Source organism: Apteryx mantelli, chromosome 2, assembly GCF_036417845.1.
Source record: "Apteryx mantelli isolate bAptMan1 chromosome 2, bAptMan1.hap1, whole genome shotgun sequence".
Taxonomy (NCBI): Eukaryota; Metazoa; Chordata; class Aves; order Apterygiformes; family Apterygidae; genus Apteryx; species Apteryx mantelli.
Genome location: NC_089979.1, coordinates 72,890,406 through 72,906,291, shown reverse-complemented (window position 1 = coordinate 72,906,291; position 15,886 = coordinate 72,890,406). Strand labels below are relative to the sequence as shown.

Sequence of the window (15,886 nt, the reverse complement as noted above, 5' to 3'; positions counted from 1 at the left end):
TGCAAGACTGTGCTGGTCCCATATGCTTTTAAAAAGCCAACAAAGTTTAAAACCTATTGTACCAGCTTTTACTGCAAGGAAAATGTTCAGTAAAGTGGAGTGGTCTGAAGACATAAATATATCAGCAAAACCAAGAAGATAGCTGAAAAGCAAAGATAAGTTTATTGGTGTCCCTAGTTTCACCTTTAGCTCAAGACTTTGAGTCATGTAAGGCTAATGTCAGTCACTTTGTTGCTATTTGAATTAAATTGACTTCTTTCTTATGCGCTCAGTGTAAGCATTGCCTCGGGATGGAGCTGTGACATAGACCCCAATTTGGTGAACCTGCGCACCTGGCAGTGTGGCCAATTTTTTAGGCTGACTCTGTGTGTGTATGTTTGGTTTGGGGGGAGACATATCAACAGTAGAAAGGTAAGAAAATGCCTACCACCATTTCTTGTTTCTTTTGGTTCCAATCGTCTGATGGGTCCTCAGAGACAAGTAGAGACCAGGAACGCTTAGGTGCTTACTGACCAGGCAGAATTTCACATTTGTCAATGTGAAATCCTGCATCCACCTGTTGCTTTGATGGTGGGCTATGAAAACATTGTTTGTTCCATTTGTTTCCAGCTGAAAGAAGTTTGTTGCAGCCTATTTCCCTTTGAAGCGTATTCTGGTTCTGGTCTATATGGTACTGCCATATCTCAAACATTATACCATGCCTTCTCGATGCACTAGAGATGTCTGTGGGCATTTGGGGAGGGGAGAGGGAGAAGCATTTGAAAACAAGTTGTGTGAAGTTGTATCTACTCTGGAAAGGTTACAGTTCTGAGGAGGTTTTCAACAGTGCTCCTTTCTTGTAGGGTTTCCTTAGTCCTAAGAAAAACAAGTTAGCAACCAGAAAACAATAAGTGAATTCATTAGGGTATTCTCAAATGCGAATGTTCCTCTACTTTAGGACCTGTAACTTCACTGGAATAATTTCTTTAGGGTTGAATAAAGACTCAAAAGAGCATGTGTATAGTCTAGGATTGGAGGCTAGATAGCCGAAATTTATGTACTTCTTCAGTTTAAGATTTGGCCCTGAGAGATCTAAGCTTTCATTACGTGGAGGTATTCTAACAACTCTAAACAGTTGGGATAAGTTGCTGTTTTCTTAATGAATTCAGTTTTGTGGAGTTTTGTATCTTGGCAGTTTTAATTCTGGTCTAAAGCTATTGGTGCCGGTGGCTTGTCTTCCTTTGAAGATAAGGAGTTTTAAGGATCCTGCCTTTCTCCATCCATACTTGGCCCACGACAGTGTTTTGTTCTCGGGCCCTGTGTCACCCCTCCCTCACTGAAGGAGTGGCTTGGATGGCTCTTCAGACTTCTTGTCATGACTTCTTCAAAAAAATCATAGAAAGACCGGGGTGGCAAGGTACCTCCGCACAGCCTGCCTGTTCGCTCTGAGGTGGTGTTTTGACTGTGCGTAACAGAGTATAGCTAAAACCTCCAGTAAAGGTGACCGCACACCATCAATTAACAGCCTCTTCCAGGATTTTCCTTTCTACTCATTAGAAAGTTTTCCTAATGGCACCTCAGATCGTCTTTGCAAACAATTAGAGTATTTTTTTCCTTCTTTTCCCGGTCAATATGGAAAAAGTTTTCACTGTTTCTTTTCAGAACAGTTCCTTATGTGTTAGAATACCATTACAGAGTTCTCCCATAGTCTTCTCTTTTAGACTAAAAAGCTCAGCACCCTTGCCTTTTCAGTAAAGAGCATGCTTCCTAAATACCTGAGCATTTTTGCTCTCTTTTAGACTCTCTCCAAAGTATACCTCTTCCCTACCGTGCAGACCCAGTGCTGAGCATAGCACTGAGTGAGAAAGCCTGTGCTCCTGGGCCTTGCCTTTGGCGTTCTTACTAATAAGCCTCTGAAAGAGATTTGCATGGTTTGTATCTGCATCACATTTTGCAGCTCACTGTGTTCCCCAAACGTTATTCCTCCTCTGTGCATATTTGATTTATGCTTCCTAAGACTAGCACTTCCTCTTATTGCAAAAATGTTCTGAAATCAGTTTTTTAAGATTACTCTTGATTTTGACCTTGTCTCCAAAGTGCTTCCAGCCCCTTCCAGTTTTGTGTTACTGGTGAGTTTTGCAGTGATCCAAGTTACTAATGGAATTACTTAGTGGAATTGAGCCCGAGACAGGTCTCTGCAGAATGTCACTGGAAATGCTCTCCCAGCATGTCAGTGAACTATGACAACGATCACTTCTCTTGAGGATGATTTTCTTCAATCCATTTGTGTAGCCACTTTAGAGTAATTACATGTCTCAGGAGCTTGTTCAACAGAATGTCACATGGGACAGTGGCAGGAGCCCTGCTGACACAAAGGTGCCTCATACCTGCTGGGCTGTCAGGAGAAGATTAAATTAGCTTGATGTGCTATTCTCGACAACTCCGTGTTTGTTACTTTTAGCATGATCTTACTATCTTTTGTGTGTTTACAAATTAATTGATAATTTGTTCCAGAATCATCATAGGGATTGAAGTTAGGCAGACTCTGCCTGCTCTCCACTTTTCTCCAGGATCATCTCTGTCTTCCTGCAAGAGTTCTTAAATATGTTCCTTAAGTATTTTAGGCTAAACTTCATCACTTTGGCTTCATTCAGCAGCTCTAAGTTATCTAGGTACACTTTAGCCTATTGTGTTGCCTTCCTAGTTCTTTTGTTAAAAATGATTTTGTTATATATCTGATAAGTATTCAGTCACAATGGTACTTTTGCTGAAGACTAAGGCAGAAGAAGCACAAACACTTAAGCCATATCTGCTGTATTTGCATTCCTTCCTTGTGTAGTGGTAGACTGCTGTTGTCATTTGTTGTCTTTGTATTCTTAATATATTTATAAAACGTTTTCCTGTTTCCTTTTATGCCCCTTGCTAACTGAAATTCCTTTAGCAACTTGGCCTTTCTGATTTTACTCATACATGCTTTTGCTGTTTCTTTATAGCTGCCCTTAGTCGCCTACTATTGTTCCACTTTTTACTATGATTCCTTTCCAATTTTCCCATCATTAAAGAACTTTGTAAGCAGCCATAAAGCTCTGTGCTTTGTCTCTTTCCTCTGAGTGGGAATTGTTTCAGTTTAAGTTTGGGGGGTTTGGAGGGGTTTTTGGTTTTGTTTGTTTGTTTGTTGAAGTCTATTGTCCGATCTCTACTGTTGTCAACCCTTAGGACTGAAAACTCATTTCATGATCACTGTCATCCAGATTACCCTTCCCCTTCAGATTCTCAGTCAGTTCCTCTCTACTAGTCAAAACCAAATCTGTAATCAATGTTCCTGGCTATTTATAAAGCCAGAGATATGTTTAACACATTTTGTGACTCCCGCAGGCAGGAGACACTGTCTCAACACGTTTCTACCCATGGCTGCTCTGGGGAGTGAAAAATCCCTGTAAATTCAAACCCAGGCCTCAATTTCAAATGCAGAGTATTGTCTAAATTTCAAGGGGAACTGACAAATGCATTTTTCTAGCAAGTGTTTGCTTTCCAGATAATATCTTATGCATCTTTCAAAGGCTGAAGGTAAAAACTGATGTCATCAGTTAACTGGATTTCCTTAAGTTCTTCTACCTTGGAGCCACATGAAGGACAAGAATGTGGATGGGTTTTAAAAGAGCACTCTTCCAGCTCTGGTTTCTGGAGCACCAGGGAGAAGGTTTGCACAGTAAATGTGTGCCTATACGCGCATGTGTGTGTACACAGAATCAAAATTCTTAGGTTCTAGTTTCTGTTCTGCAAGTCACTTAATGTGAGACCTTAGCAGGTCCTTTTCAGCCTCTGTTTTATCCCTACTTAATACCATTTTATCCATACTTTATAAGTGATTATAGTTTTTGCATTTATCTGAGGGAAAGTGCCATGTTTACTAATTTGACAAATGTTTTGAAATCCCAAAGGAAAGTGTTATAACTGTAGAAATGTAATTATTCACCTGAGCGCTAATAAAGGGTGGTTATATTGTTTGCTTTCACTTTGAGAACGTTCATCAACATTCCTGATTTTGGATATATTTTTCTGCACTCAGTAGTTGAGGAGGTGAGGCAGCAATGTTGAAACTTGTTTAAATGTTTAAAGTTGAGCTTCATTTTCTTAGTAGTGGGGCTTGGCTTTGACAGTGCTGAAACTCCATAATTCCCTTTGAAGATGAGGGTTGCTTTTGGTGCTTAACACTTGTAATAATTAAAATATAAATTTTAGTTTCATAACAGGGTTCAAGTGCCTAACTGAAAACAGTACAGTTCAGCACTTGTAGGTTGCAATGACATATTAGTGATATAGTGATAAATAATAAAGTCTGTGTAAGTAAAACTGCCCAGATATCAAACCTGAAAAAGTGTGCTAAGCTACTGTACAGATTTTTATTTCATATTAATAAATTCAGCAACAAGATGCCTCCCAAGATTTCATATGTATGACAGACCGGATCCTTCATGGCCATCCTGATCTGTTGGGTGCATAATGTGTTCAATACCTATTTTTATATGTATGTAAAACCAAAAGATTTGTTTGAATCTCCGTGTGTGGCTTTTGCAAAATGTGCCCATTCTGGTTGCAGCAGATAGGATAGTCTGGTTAGTTTGTCTGCTAAGTAGTAGTAAATTGTGTGTGCACTTAAGGGAAATTGGGTGGGAGAGGGAATAGTATCTTAAGGCTGGAAAAAGAGATGATAAAAGTATCAGTCTGTAGATCAGATTGACTATGTTTTGTGCTACTGTAACAGACTTGCTGGTAGACAAGGAAGAGGGTAGTACATGCAGGTGACCTCACCCCTCTTAATGTCAGAGGCTTCATACTCTCCAAAAGCAAGATTGGCTTTATGGGGATTTTTTTGGTTTGTTTTTTTAAAATTCTTCTAATTTATTTGCTTATTTTAAATGCCCAGTCCCTCCTCTTGTCTGGGTGAGAACTGTTACATGAAGATTGTACAAGGGGCCAGGAGTCAGAACTGCAGAATATGGTTGTCCAGCAAATGGGAAGGCATGGCAGAGTTATAATGTTATTAATTTACTTTTCTGTTTTCTGTTTCCTTCCTTCTACTCCCTGTACAACACTCCTGGCTTTGTAGGTTTCTAAAGTCAACGGAATCACTCGAATGTCATCTCCGAGTGCAAATGCAGCCAGTGCCAAAAAGATGAGAGAAGTCAGACCTTCACCGTCCAAAACTGTGAAGTATACTGCAACAGTGACAAAGGGAACTGTCACATACACCAAAGCCAAGAAAGAACTGGTCAAGGAAACCAAACTAAATCACCACAAACCCAGTTCACCTGTCAACCACACAATCTCAGGGAAAATAGAAAGTAGCAATGCAAAAACCCGCAAACAGGTGCTATCCCTTGGAGCATCCAAGTCTAACAATACCGCTGTTAATGGTGTAAAAGTCAATGGCAAGTTGAACCAAAAGACATGCACTAAGGAGGTGGGGAGACAGTTAAGGGAGGGGCTGCGCAATTCGAAGAGGAGGCTGGAAGAGACGAATCACATAGACAAAATACAGTCGCCCACCAAGAAAATGAAAGGGGCAGTCAACTTGGCAGAAGCTGCAAGCAAAAAGGCAGCTGTAGAAAAGCCTTTGCTGAATGGACACCTTAAAAAGGAAGTGCCAGAGAAGAGTTTGGAAAGAAATAGGCCGAAAAGAGCCACTGCTGGAAAGAATACGCCAGGGAAACAAGCACATGGCAAAACTGAAAATGCCTCCTGTGAAAATCGTTCTACCTCTCAAGCGGAGTCCTTGCACAAGCCACAAGACTCAATGGGAAAGCACGAAAAGGGCAGTAGTAAGTCTGGGTGGGGGATGCTGGGGGAGATTCCCATCCTTAGGCCCTCCACAAAGGAATTCCATGACCCACTGATATACATTGAGTCAGTCCGAGCTCAGGTAGAGAAGTATGGGATGTGCAGGGTGATTCCTCCTCCAGACTGGAGACCTGAGTGCAAGCTAAATGATGAAATGCGGTTTGTGACACAGATTCAGCACATACACAAGCTAGGCAGGCGCTGGGGACCCAACGTGCAGCGGCTGGCCTGTATCAAGAAGCACCTCAAATCTCAGGGCATTACCATGGATGAACTCCCACTCATAGGTAAGGGCTGTGGTTTCATTGGCCTTTTGCCGCTGCTTATTAGAGTCCATATGCAACTTTATGCTCCGTTTGCCTTTATGCTTAACTGAACCCCTGTTCACTTAACACTACAGAGTGCTGGATCTCTCTCTTTATCCATCGATCAGATACGATGCAGGTAGGTTGTTGTAGAGCTTTCCCGAGAGACTTAATATCGCCATATTACCTTCCTCCTGCCAGCTCTTCATTTCACCTAGGGAAAAATGCTGTGCAGGCTCCTGGTCTTCAGATTTCAGGATCTCCTTTCCCTACCGTTTCTCTTAATAAGTAGTGTAACTATGGATAGTGACAGTCTCGGTTTAAGTGTTGCCTCAGAATGTTTTTGGAGCTTTCCAAAGAGGTTTTTCGTACAGGTTACAATGCTGCCAAGCTAGAATACAAATATTTTCACCCTTCCTTTAGAAACTTGACATGACAGAACATGACAACAGCTGCATACAAATGAACTATTGAATGAGCCACCTCCACACCTACTGTCTTTGCAGCTGTGACATAGGAATAAACTTGTGTTTTTAATTTTTGTTAACCCTCCCCTTTGTTTTTAAAGTTTTCTGAGTCAGAGCTCATAGGACCTGCATGTTGCAACTTGATGCTAGAGTTTTGCCTTTGAGGCATTATCCCATTAGAGGCAGCTACCAACACTAGTTGGATTAAAAGACACTCTTTGTTTAAAGTGTTCACAACACTTTTTTCTCCCCTGTTTTCAAATGCTGTTTTGTATCACGTATGGTAAGTGGCTGAAAACACATAAAAGCACACAAAGAGTTTGCAAAGTTTATGATGAACCAACGTGGGGCACAACAGAAAATGATAGAATTAAGAAGGAGGAATAAGGATTAGCATTCTGTTGCAATATCGGTGCAAAAAGGTTCAAGGAATTGTAAAAATTAAAATCACTCAAGCAGGAATAAGTGAACATTTTGTGTGCCTAATGTATGCAATGGTTGTATCTTAATAGAGAAGAATAATGAATTAGATTTACACTGGCAAGAGAGAGAGGAAAATGTGCAAGACAGCTCGATTAATTCTCCTGAAACAGTGTTAACTTTTTAATGAAATACCTTAACTCGGCATTAAGATGGCATTACTGTTAATTATTTGTATTATTTAAGCACCTAAGAGCCTAGTTAATAGGCAAGGATTCTATTCTGCAGGGTGCTATATAACCAGAACAAACAACAGTCTCTTACAAAGTTTGCATCCTATGTAGCCTTTCTGTAGTTAATTTTCTACCTATATCTTGTGTTTAAAAACAAAATGGAAAAAAGAAGCTGGAGATAATCAGTGTACAAAAATTACAAATCTGTTGGCTCCAGTAGGAAAGATATAAAATAATCTGTGATGATTTATATACACTTATTTAAGTAGACATGCATATGTATTGCTGCTTTGAGAGCCAAATTGCATTTCCATTGAAGTGGGAGTTTTGCCAGCGAGTACTGTAGTGCCAGGGTTTGGTATTAAATGCATACCTGAAGATCTGAGTTTTTTTTTTTTAAATGAGCTTGCTCACAAGACAATTTAAAAATATTCCTAACTTAGCAAAATTAAGACAATTAAAAAAAAAAAAAGTCAGATGCTGGTTCTCCATAACATGTGCCAAGTCTTTCAGCCATTTTGCTATAGGCACTTTTTAAATGGGGTTAAAACTTTTTTTTTTTTTTTAGCTGTTCAAGAAAAGTTTAACCAACATGCTTAGGCCAATCCTGGAAAACATCAGCTTGAGATATAAATGCTTCCAAAAGTTATGACTGTGTGAAATGGAATTATAATTGAGACCGTTTTGTAAACCTTAGCTATAGCTGGCCCTGTGGAGGCTCTACCAGGTATATGAGACTCTGTCTGAACGATGTGATACCTCTGCTCTAATATTGCAGCATGATTACGAGCTATTGTTCCATCAGGCTGGAGAATATTGCGTTTCTTAAACATATCATGAATAGCGCTGGAGCTAGGAACTTGCATCGGGTGTGCGATCCTTGTTGCTCTAGAAAACGTGTGATGCTAAACCCGAGCCAGACTTCTCTCAAAGTTAGGAGTATGTTACTCAGCTTCATTCAGATCGCTGAATCTATTGGGATGAAAAGTTGTCTTAAATCACGCCTTCAGTTTATTTGTGAACAGTGCAAATAAAACGCTAGACCAAAAAGGTACTTTATGTAATAGAAACCAGCCTGAGAGTTATTTTATGTGGAAGATGAAAGAGAAAAGAAAGAAAACCTTTCAAATTTGCTTTTTTCCTACAACATTGACCTTTTCTCTGCTTCAAGACTTGGCCATTTGGGCTAAAAAAAACAAAACAAAACAAGAAAAGGTTGCTGAACAGGATGAATCACCACAACTCCCTGGGGCTGCCGCCAAGGGGCTGCGCGCCGACTTGCCGCCCGCCGGGGCTCCCGCCGCAGCGCCTTGACACGAGCCATGGGAGAGGGGAAAGCAGGAGGCCACAGAGGTGCGGGAGGCACAGCAGAGGGCAAATGGCAGTGACTACAGTTTGGGATCAGCCATGAGATGCAGCATGGGGCAATTTTAAGCAAGTGACATTGCTCATGTCAGTGAGCAAGGTGATAAAGCTGGCTCTTGCGGTGCTGCAGCTGTGGCTCCAGCAGTAAATATTTAGCATACTGCTGCTTCTTGCACTTCTGTTTTATAGTAGCAATTCTGAGTGCTATGAAACTGCTATGGCATAATGGTTTTCTGCTTTTATCAAAAGAAAAAAAGAGGAAGGGGAGACATTGTGGCAGTGATATTGACACAAGTTTTGTATTAATTTTTCTCCTTTAGCAATGCCCTGTTGAATTGTAGTCGGTCTTTGATCAGTTTTTTTAACTCTTTCTACTGATGCTTCTTTTTTTTTTTTTTTTTTTTTTTTACTCTGAGAGTATTTATGATGCTTCTTTGTTTTATTGTTTGTCATCAATTTGGCTGCTTTTTATGCTAAAATACGGCTTTTGTATAATCATCAATTTTTATTTTTGGACTGGAGTGTGAAATGTACTGGTTATCGTAAAACATACAAAACCATAATGGAATATAGAATAGGAATGGCCTCAAACGGGAAGAATGCTTCTGGGACTTTTTTTACATAGTAGCAATCACATTTAGTGTGCCTGAGTTCACAGAAATGCATCTGCGGTAATTATGGTCTCAGAGAAGGCCTATCTCCATAGTCCTCAATTTTCTTTCTGCCGCCCTCCCCCCTCCCTTTTTTGTAAAAGTCTTTTTCTGCCTGTTGTGAAATTAATGATAACGCTGTGTTCCTTTTAAATACTTAATATGTTCAAAGTGTTGTGCAGATATTAGATGATCCATATTTCACTTCCAGAAAGGATAGCTATTTACTGGTCTTTTTTATTGCCAATACACATCCTGAAACTTGTTTCAGTTCTCCGCGGTATAAAACAGACACAGAATTGGCGACAGGCCGGGGAGGGTGGGAGTGCACGGGCTCCTAAAGAGTTGGCCAAGTCTTGCCTCCCCCATTAGGCTGTTAGGTATTTAGAGGGGAAAGACAAGTGTCAAGAGGTGGCTAGAGATGCTCTGAGAAGAGACAGGAACAAAACTCAAGCTGGAGAGCAAATTTAGCCATAGGGAGGGCTAGTACAAGTAGCAAAATATTATCCACTGAATGAATTAACCTAGAAAAGCAGTGGTGTCCGTCTGTCTTTAATGGGAGTCAAACAAGACTGGGATGAGTGTGCTCTGGTGCGGAGGGGACCGGAGCTGTAAAAATGACACATCCCTCGTGGCCTTGTGCCAAGCCTGGTGCTGTGCTGTTGTCAGAAACAACTGGGGCAAAGCGCCTGCAGCTTTCCTAACCGTCTCCTGTGTTTCCCTTTCCCCCTCTGCTCCCTGCGCATGCTGGCTGCAGGAGGCTGCGAGCTCGACCTGGCCTGCTTTGTCCAGCTGATTAACGAGATGGGGGGGATGCAGCAAGTGACTGACCTCAAGAAATGGAACAAACTGGCAGACATGCTGCGCATCCCCAAAACTGCACAGGACAGGCTGGCCAAGCTGCAGGAAGCCTACTGCCAGTACTTGCTCTCCTACGACTCCCTCTCCCCTGAGGAGCACAAGAAACTGGAGAAGGAGGTCTTGCTGGAAAAGGAAATCTTGGAGAAGAGGAAAGGACCTTTGGAGGGACATTCGGAGAATGCCTACAAGTTCCATTCCTTGCCCCGGTTTGAGCCCAAAAACGGACTCATCAACGGCGTGGTTCACAAAAATGGCTTCCGCAACAAGTTAAAAGAAGTCGACGTCCCATTGAAGACAGGCAGACGGCGGCTCTTCGCTCAGGAAAAGGAGACCATGAAGGAGGACGAGGAGGAGGAGGAGGAGGAGGGAGTTCTTAGCGACTTACACAAGTGTATATACAAGGTAATAGCGACGGGGTACAGCGCTTGCATTGCGCGAAACTGGTGCAAGGGTCTGCTGGGCTGCGCGCAGGTGCTGATCAAGGTGGGGGAGCCGCTGGGCTGCAGCTGCCCTTCCCAAGGCAGCAGCTCAGGCAGCAAGCATCGGAGCCGGAGGTTCGATAAGCGTCTATTGACTTTATCCTGATCCGAGCAGCTCCTGCAGGTTGCCTGAAAAACTGGAAGGTGTTACTGCTGTAGACACACTGCGCCAGACTCTGCCCCCCTTCACCTCGTGAGAGCTTCCCTGAATAGCTCGGTCCAATTATCCTTACAGACACAATTTTTATTTTCATTTTCTAGTGACATTTAAAGTAATGTTCTGCTTTCTCGCTCCTGCTTCTTGTGAGTCTCTTGTTGAGCAAAGTAGTGCTCCCCATCAAAACTAACATCACTGGAAATATACTACCTTTAGAAAGGGCAAATTGAAATGCAAACAATATTTTCATCTATAATGCCAAATTTTGATCGGCATTGACAGTCACATGAACACTTAGTCCTCCACGTGTCAAGTATGTCCATTTGCAAAGGAATGCTGACTCTTGCACTGTGTTTTATTTGGCAGTCTCCTACTCTTGAGCAGGACTTGGCCCTGCAGCTTGCAATGTAATTTTGAGTTGAATTGTTTAGCAGTGCTCAGAGAGGAATGTAGTATTCAGTGTCTGTGCCCAGAAAAGGAATACACTGTTCTTCCCCTTCCAATCTCGCTTCCATCACTCGGAAATGAAACCAGATAGCCCAAAGTAGCTTATTGTTAAGCTATTTAGAGACTGAATGGGGTCATGACTTGGCCTTTAAAAATTTGCTTCAAGTTTCTTTTGCAGCCTGTTATGATTTGTCAGCCAAAAATTCTTTTATTCTGGGACTCCATCCTCAATCCCACCTCTGAAAAGCAATCTCTTTGCCAGGTTCCTACTGGACAAGAGCTTATCTAATGACAGCAGCATTTGTGAATAGTGAAGTGGCATTTTTGCACTTGAAATACTGTGCTTAATAATGTTAAATGAAAAATATGATATAACTTATCCTGGCTGCTGTATGAACAACTTGAAACTTAGAGGGAAAATACCTCTATCTTCTTTTCCCCTGCAAGTCCCAAGTTAAAGTTTAGAAGATACAAAGTAACTCAAAAGGGAAGAATGAAATTGGTAAAAGGAAGTATCTTAATCAGACTGCAAAATTATAGAACTTACCAAAAAAAACCCACAAAAGGTGGTGGCTAGAACCAGCGTGAATCGCTGAGCTCCAGGCCTCCCCCCAGAGCTCCCAAGCTGCTGCTGTTGTGCAAAACACTGGCAGTGCCTTCAGTTTCAGGACCCAGTGTAAGCCCAGAGAAACTCAGTAACTGAATCTTAAAAGTATTTTTGTTTGTAGCATAGAAATTGTTAGAAACAACTACTGTTGCGACGGCGGGCTTGTATTCTCCCGTCTACCAGAGGCAGCTGCAAAGCACAGACCAGCTCAGGCACTGCCTCGGATTGCTGTGCCATGCCAGAAGCCTCGCAGACACCACGGCACTCGCTCTCCCTTTAAAACTGAGCTTACGGTCATCCACAGTACAGCCAGCCGCACCAGGCTGGGGGCTGTTGTGACCGGTGACAGACCTGGGTAAAATACAGGGAACAAATCTGAAATGAGTTGCTGGAGAGATTCCTGGTGCAGAGATCAGAAAACTGGTCAGTCCAGTCACAAGAGTACTATAACTTCATTTTCACAGCACTTGGGGGAGAACTTATAGATGGTTTGGTACATAAGAACTGGTTCCATCACTTAAAACAAGCCCTAAAGTATAAAAAGAAGAAACTATATAATGGTCTTGACCCACAAGAGTAACCCACAACACTTTTAAATCAAATACAGCTCATTACTAGGGTATTTAATGAGCCTAAGCTGGGATGATGCCTCCTACGGATTTAAGCTGAGGGTACTTTATGGCATCTTATGAAACAAACCTTTTACTTCTGCATTCTGCATTTTTCTTCAGTGATGGTATGCTTCTGTATATGTGTGTGGGGAGTGCTCTTTTCATACTAACATGCTTCTAGGAATATCTGAAATTTTTAACAGAACATGTCCTCACGTTACAGTTAAGCTCAATGTTTCAGAAGATGATGGGTTATAATGATTCCTTTCTACAACACATTTCTAATTCTGATTTCACAAAAAAACTTTCATAAATGCCCAGATCAGTAGACTGAGGGCTGGAAGAGAATATCATAATCATACAGATGTAGTGTACTTAGACTATAAAGTCTATACTTCAGACCATAAAGAGGCCAGACGATCAGAATTTCACTCAGTAATTTTTGCAGTCAGTATGTGCTGGGACAAGTGTTCAGAAAGAAACATCCAGTCTTCCAGCAGCACTTACCGCCATATCACAAGTCAAGGTTAGAGCAAATCTCCTTTTTGTTTGATTTCTTCACCAGGATTCCTAAGTTATTTTCAGTGTTACTCCTTTCCAGCTGCAAGGCCTGCTGTGCTTTTAAGTGTATGCTGCAGGCTGCTGTGCTTGCTTTCTTTACTTCCAAATATATGGCTCTTCTCTCTGTAATAAGATGTTGTTGTTCATAAGTACATAAAACAAAGTAAACTGCTGTCATCAAAGAACTATCTTTTGCAAGATTTTTACATTCTCTTCCTTCCCCAGTGTTTTAGCTCTGAGAAAATATTTCAAAAATCTGTAATGGAGCTGACTAAAACCAGCATTGCTGCAGTATTCATTTCCGTACAGACTGAACTGAAGGCGGTGTAGCAGACCTGCTCCTGGGAGCTACAGAAGGAATCACTGACCAAGTTTTCCCAGCCCTCGCATGAAACTGCCACAACAAGCCCATGCTGAGCTGCCTTCAGTCTGCTGAATTCAGCGCTTTCTTTTCCCTCTCAGCTTCACAGATACCTCTCCTTCCCAGCCTGTGGATATTATGAAATCTCTGTTTCCTGCTCATTTTAAAAGTTGCTTTAACCTCATTAACATTCTTAACATTGTGGTATCTTTTCCTATGCCTTTCCTCCCCTGTATTGCATGTCAAGGCCAGTGTGCATGGGCATAAGCAAGGTTTGTTGATGTTTGTGCACTGAGTTTGCTCTTGATGCTGATGGAGAAGCTGTGAAAAATTCAGAAGAGGAGATAGGGAATTTTGTCCCTTAACTCGTTCTCTGTCATATTGTCACGATGGCAGAGGCTCTGCGTAGCAGTTCTAACTTCTCAGGACAGTTGTTGAACTGTTGAAGAATTTTTGAGGGAGGTTGAAAATATATTTTGCTTTTCAACAATTAATTTGGCCTTCTGATTTTTGTCAGCTCCATTACAGAATTTTCAATTATTTTCTAAAATGGGCTTCTCAAAAATTGTGGGAGGTCCCTTAGCTTTAAAAAAAAAAAAAAAAAAGTCCTCAACCATTAAATTTATTTTACAACTTTTAGGGGACTAAAAGATATCAAATTCTTGTCTGAGGAAAAAATGGGTAAATGCAATTTTTTAAGGGTTAAACTGTTCAGTTTTTCTCTTCCCTTTTTTTTGGTTGCTGTCCATCTGAAAAATGGAAAAACGCAGTGAATTTTGGAAGATAATCCTTATTTTTCTTATTAAAACAAAAGAAACAGGCAAATCATTTAAACCAAGAAAGCTATTGCAGAGTATTTGTTAGTTTGTGAACAGTGAGGTATATGTTCAAGTTTGATGACTGTTGGTGGGAGCAGTGCATTTTATGAGAGTTTTTGTTTTAAAAGGCTGCCTCAATAAATGATTCATGAGGGCATTAAAAGATGAAGGAAATTGCTTATTGTATCACAGAGCATCCAACTCTGAAGTTTATGGGAATCAGAGGGCCCCAGGCCCTGGGCATTTTACAAAGTTTTTTGTTACAGCTAATTGCACTGCATTCAATTAAAAAAAGTGACAACGTTATGACCGTAGAAATGTAGCAAAGTGATAGAGTTGGCCTGGGGGGAAAAAGCTGCCGTATAGTTGTCCCTAGTTTACTCTTGGGCATAGTTCTTAAATAAATTAAACACTAGAAAAGACTTAGGTGGTTTGGCAGATCTCTTTCATAATTGAAAAAATAAGAAGGTAATAAAATGTCCAGGTAATAAAATGTTCATTTACATGGAGCTTAAATCCTTGGATGCTCAGCTGGGAAGCTGGTAGACATGATGGGAGTTGGAGGAAGGAGCAGTAGATCTGTGGAGGAGGAAGAGATACCAGCTCCAGGTTTGCAAAGCGAGGGTAGTTCTTGCGTACAGTGATCACCGCAAGCCAGTGTGGCAGCCCCCCTGTCAAAAACCTGAGGTTGTTGACAGGCAAAGTTGAAAGGGAGATTTTATGACTCATAGTGTGTTTTCCGCGTGATTTACACTTGGGCAGGATGGTGTTAGGGCTCCAGCTCTTGGTGCTTCCCTGGCCTCCCTGCCCCGCCACGGGCACCGTAAACCCATTCCTGTGTGATACTAAGCACCTAATGGACATTGCTTCCTAGAGCATGTGATATTATAAATAGCCATGAGAGAAGGTATCTAGAAACTTAGATACAGCACAGGCAGAAAACCAAACCAGATCCTTTTCTCATAAAGTTTATGTTGAAAGGATTTCCTGCAGCAGTGCAAAGGAAGAATGCACTCATTTGGCAATTTTGTTTTATTTTACTTTTGTCAGCTTTGTAATATGAAGTTCTGGTTCCTTACATTTGAACTACTTCTATTGAATTGAGCAGAACTAGTTTTTGTATGCAGGTGATTACTATAATCTTGGTAAACTCTACTTTTTGTGACTCTCCTCCATTTCATATAACACTGGTTTGATGTTGAACATTTCTGTGAATTTCCTATTTTTTTCACCTGTTTCTCTCTATACAGAGAGCTTAACCATATGGTCCTTTAAAGGTATTGGACTTGATTCTAAAATCTGGGTAGGATCATATACTGGGTCATTTATGACCTGTCATAGAAAGCTAGGACATGTCCATCTTCTTTATCTGTCAAACCCATAAGATTGCACTGGGTACAGGAGTGTACATAGCTTTCTGTGAACAGTCAGTTGGAGTTTTAAATGGTTGGTTTGACCAAATCATTGTGACAGGTTAAATGTAATTTAATGTGATTAGATTTCTCTATCTTTAGATATATTTTCCCAGGTAAGAAATGAACTTTAGAACCACACATGTTCTGGAGACACTTTCCTCTTTCTCCCTTTTGCATTCTGGGATTGAGCTTGTAAGGAAAAAAGTGTGGCCAGGAGGGAATAGAGGTATTAATTTTATTTTCTTTATCCACAGGGTAGGTCTGTTTCTTTAACAACGTTTTACCGAACAGCAAGAAATATCATGAATA

At 41.1% G+C, this 15,886-nt stretch overlaps 1 protein-coding gene across 8 annotated transcripts in view; it reads left to right on the top strand.

Annotated features, from left to right (window-relative positions):
• The window catches only part of JARID2 (jumonji and AT-rich interaction domain containing 2), a 238,064-nt gene that overhangs the window by 199,121 nt on the left and 23,057 nt on the right, over window positions 1-15,886 (top strand). For 7 of the 8 annotated variants that reach the window (XR_010883351.1, XR_010883352.1, XM_067290888.1 and 4 more), the window contains 3 exons: window positions 5,090-6,107; window positions 10,018-10,523; window positions 15,832-15,886. The exon at window positions 15,832-15,886 is cut by the window's right edge and continues 38 nt beyond it. Coding sequence is in view for 6 of the 8 variants with exons in the window: in XM_067290888.1 (XP_067146989.1) it covers window positions 5,090-6,107; window positions 10,018-10,523; window positions 15,832-15,886 (1,579 nt within the window). In the remaining 2 variants the exon portion in view is untranslated. The remainder of the gene's footprint in view (window positions 1-5,089; window positions 6,108-10,017; window positions 10,524-15,831) is intronic. The other variant, XM_067290886.1, reaches the window with a different exon arrangement.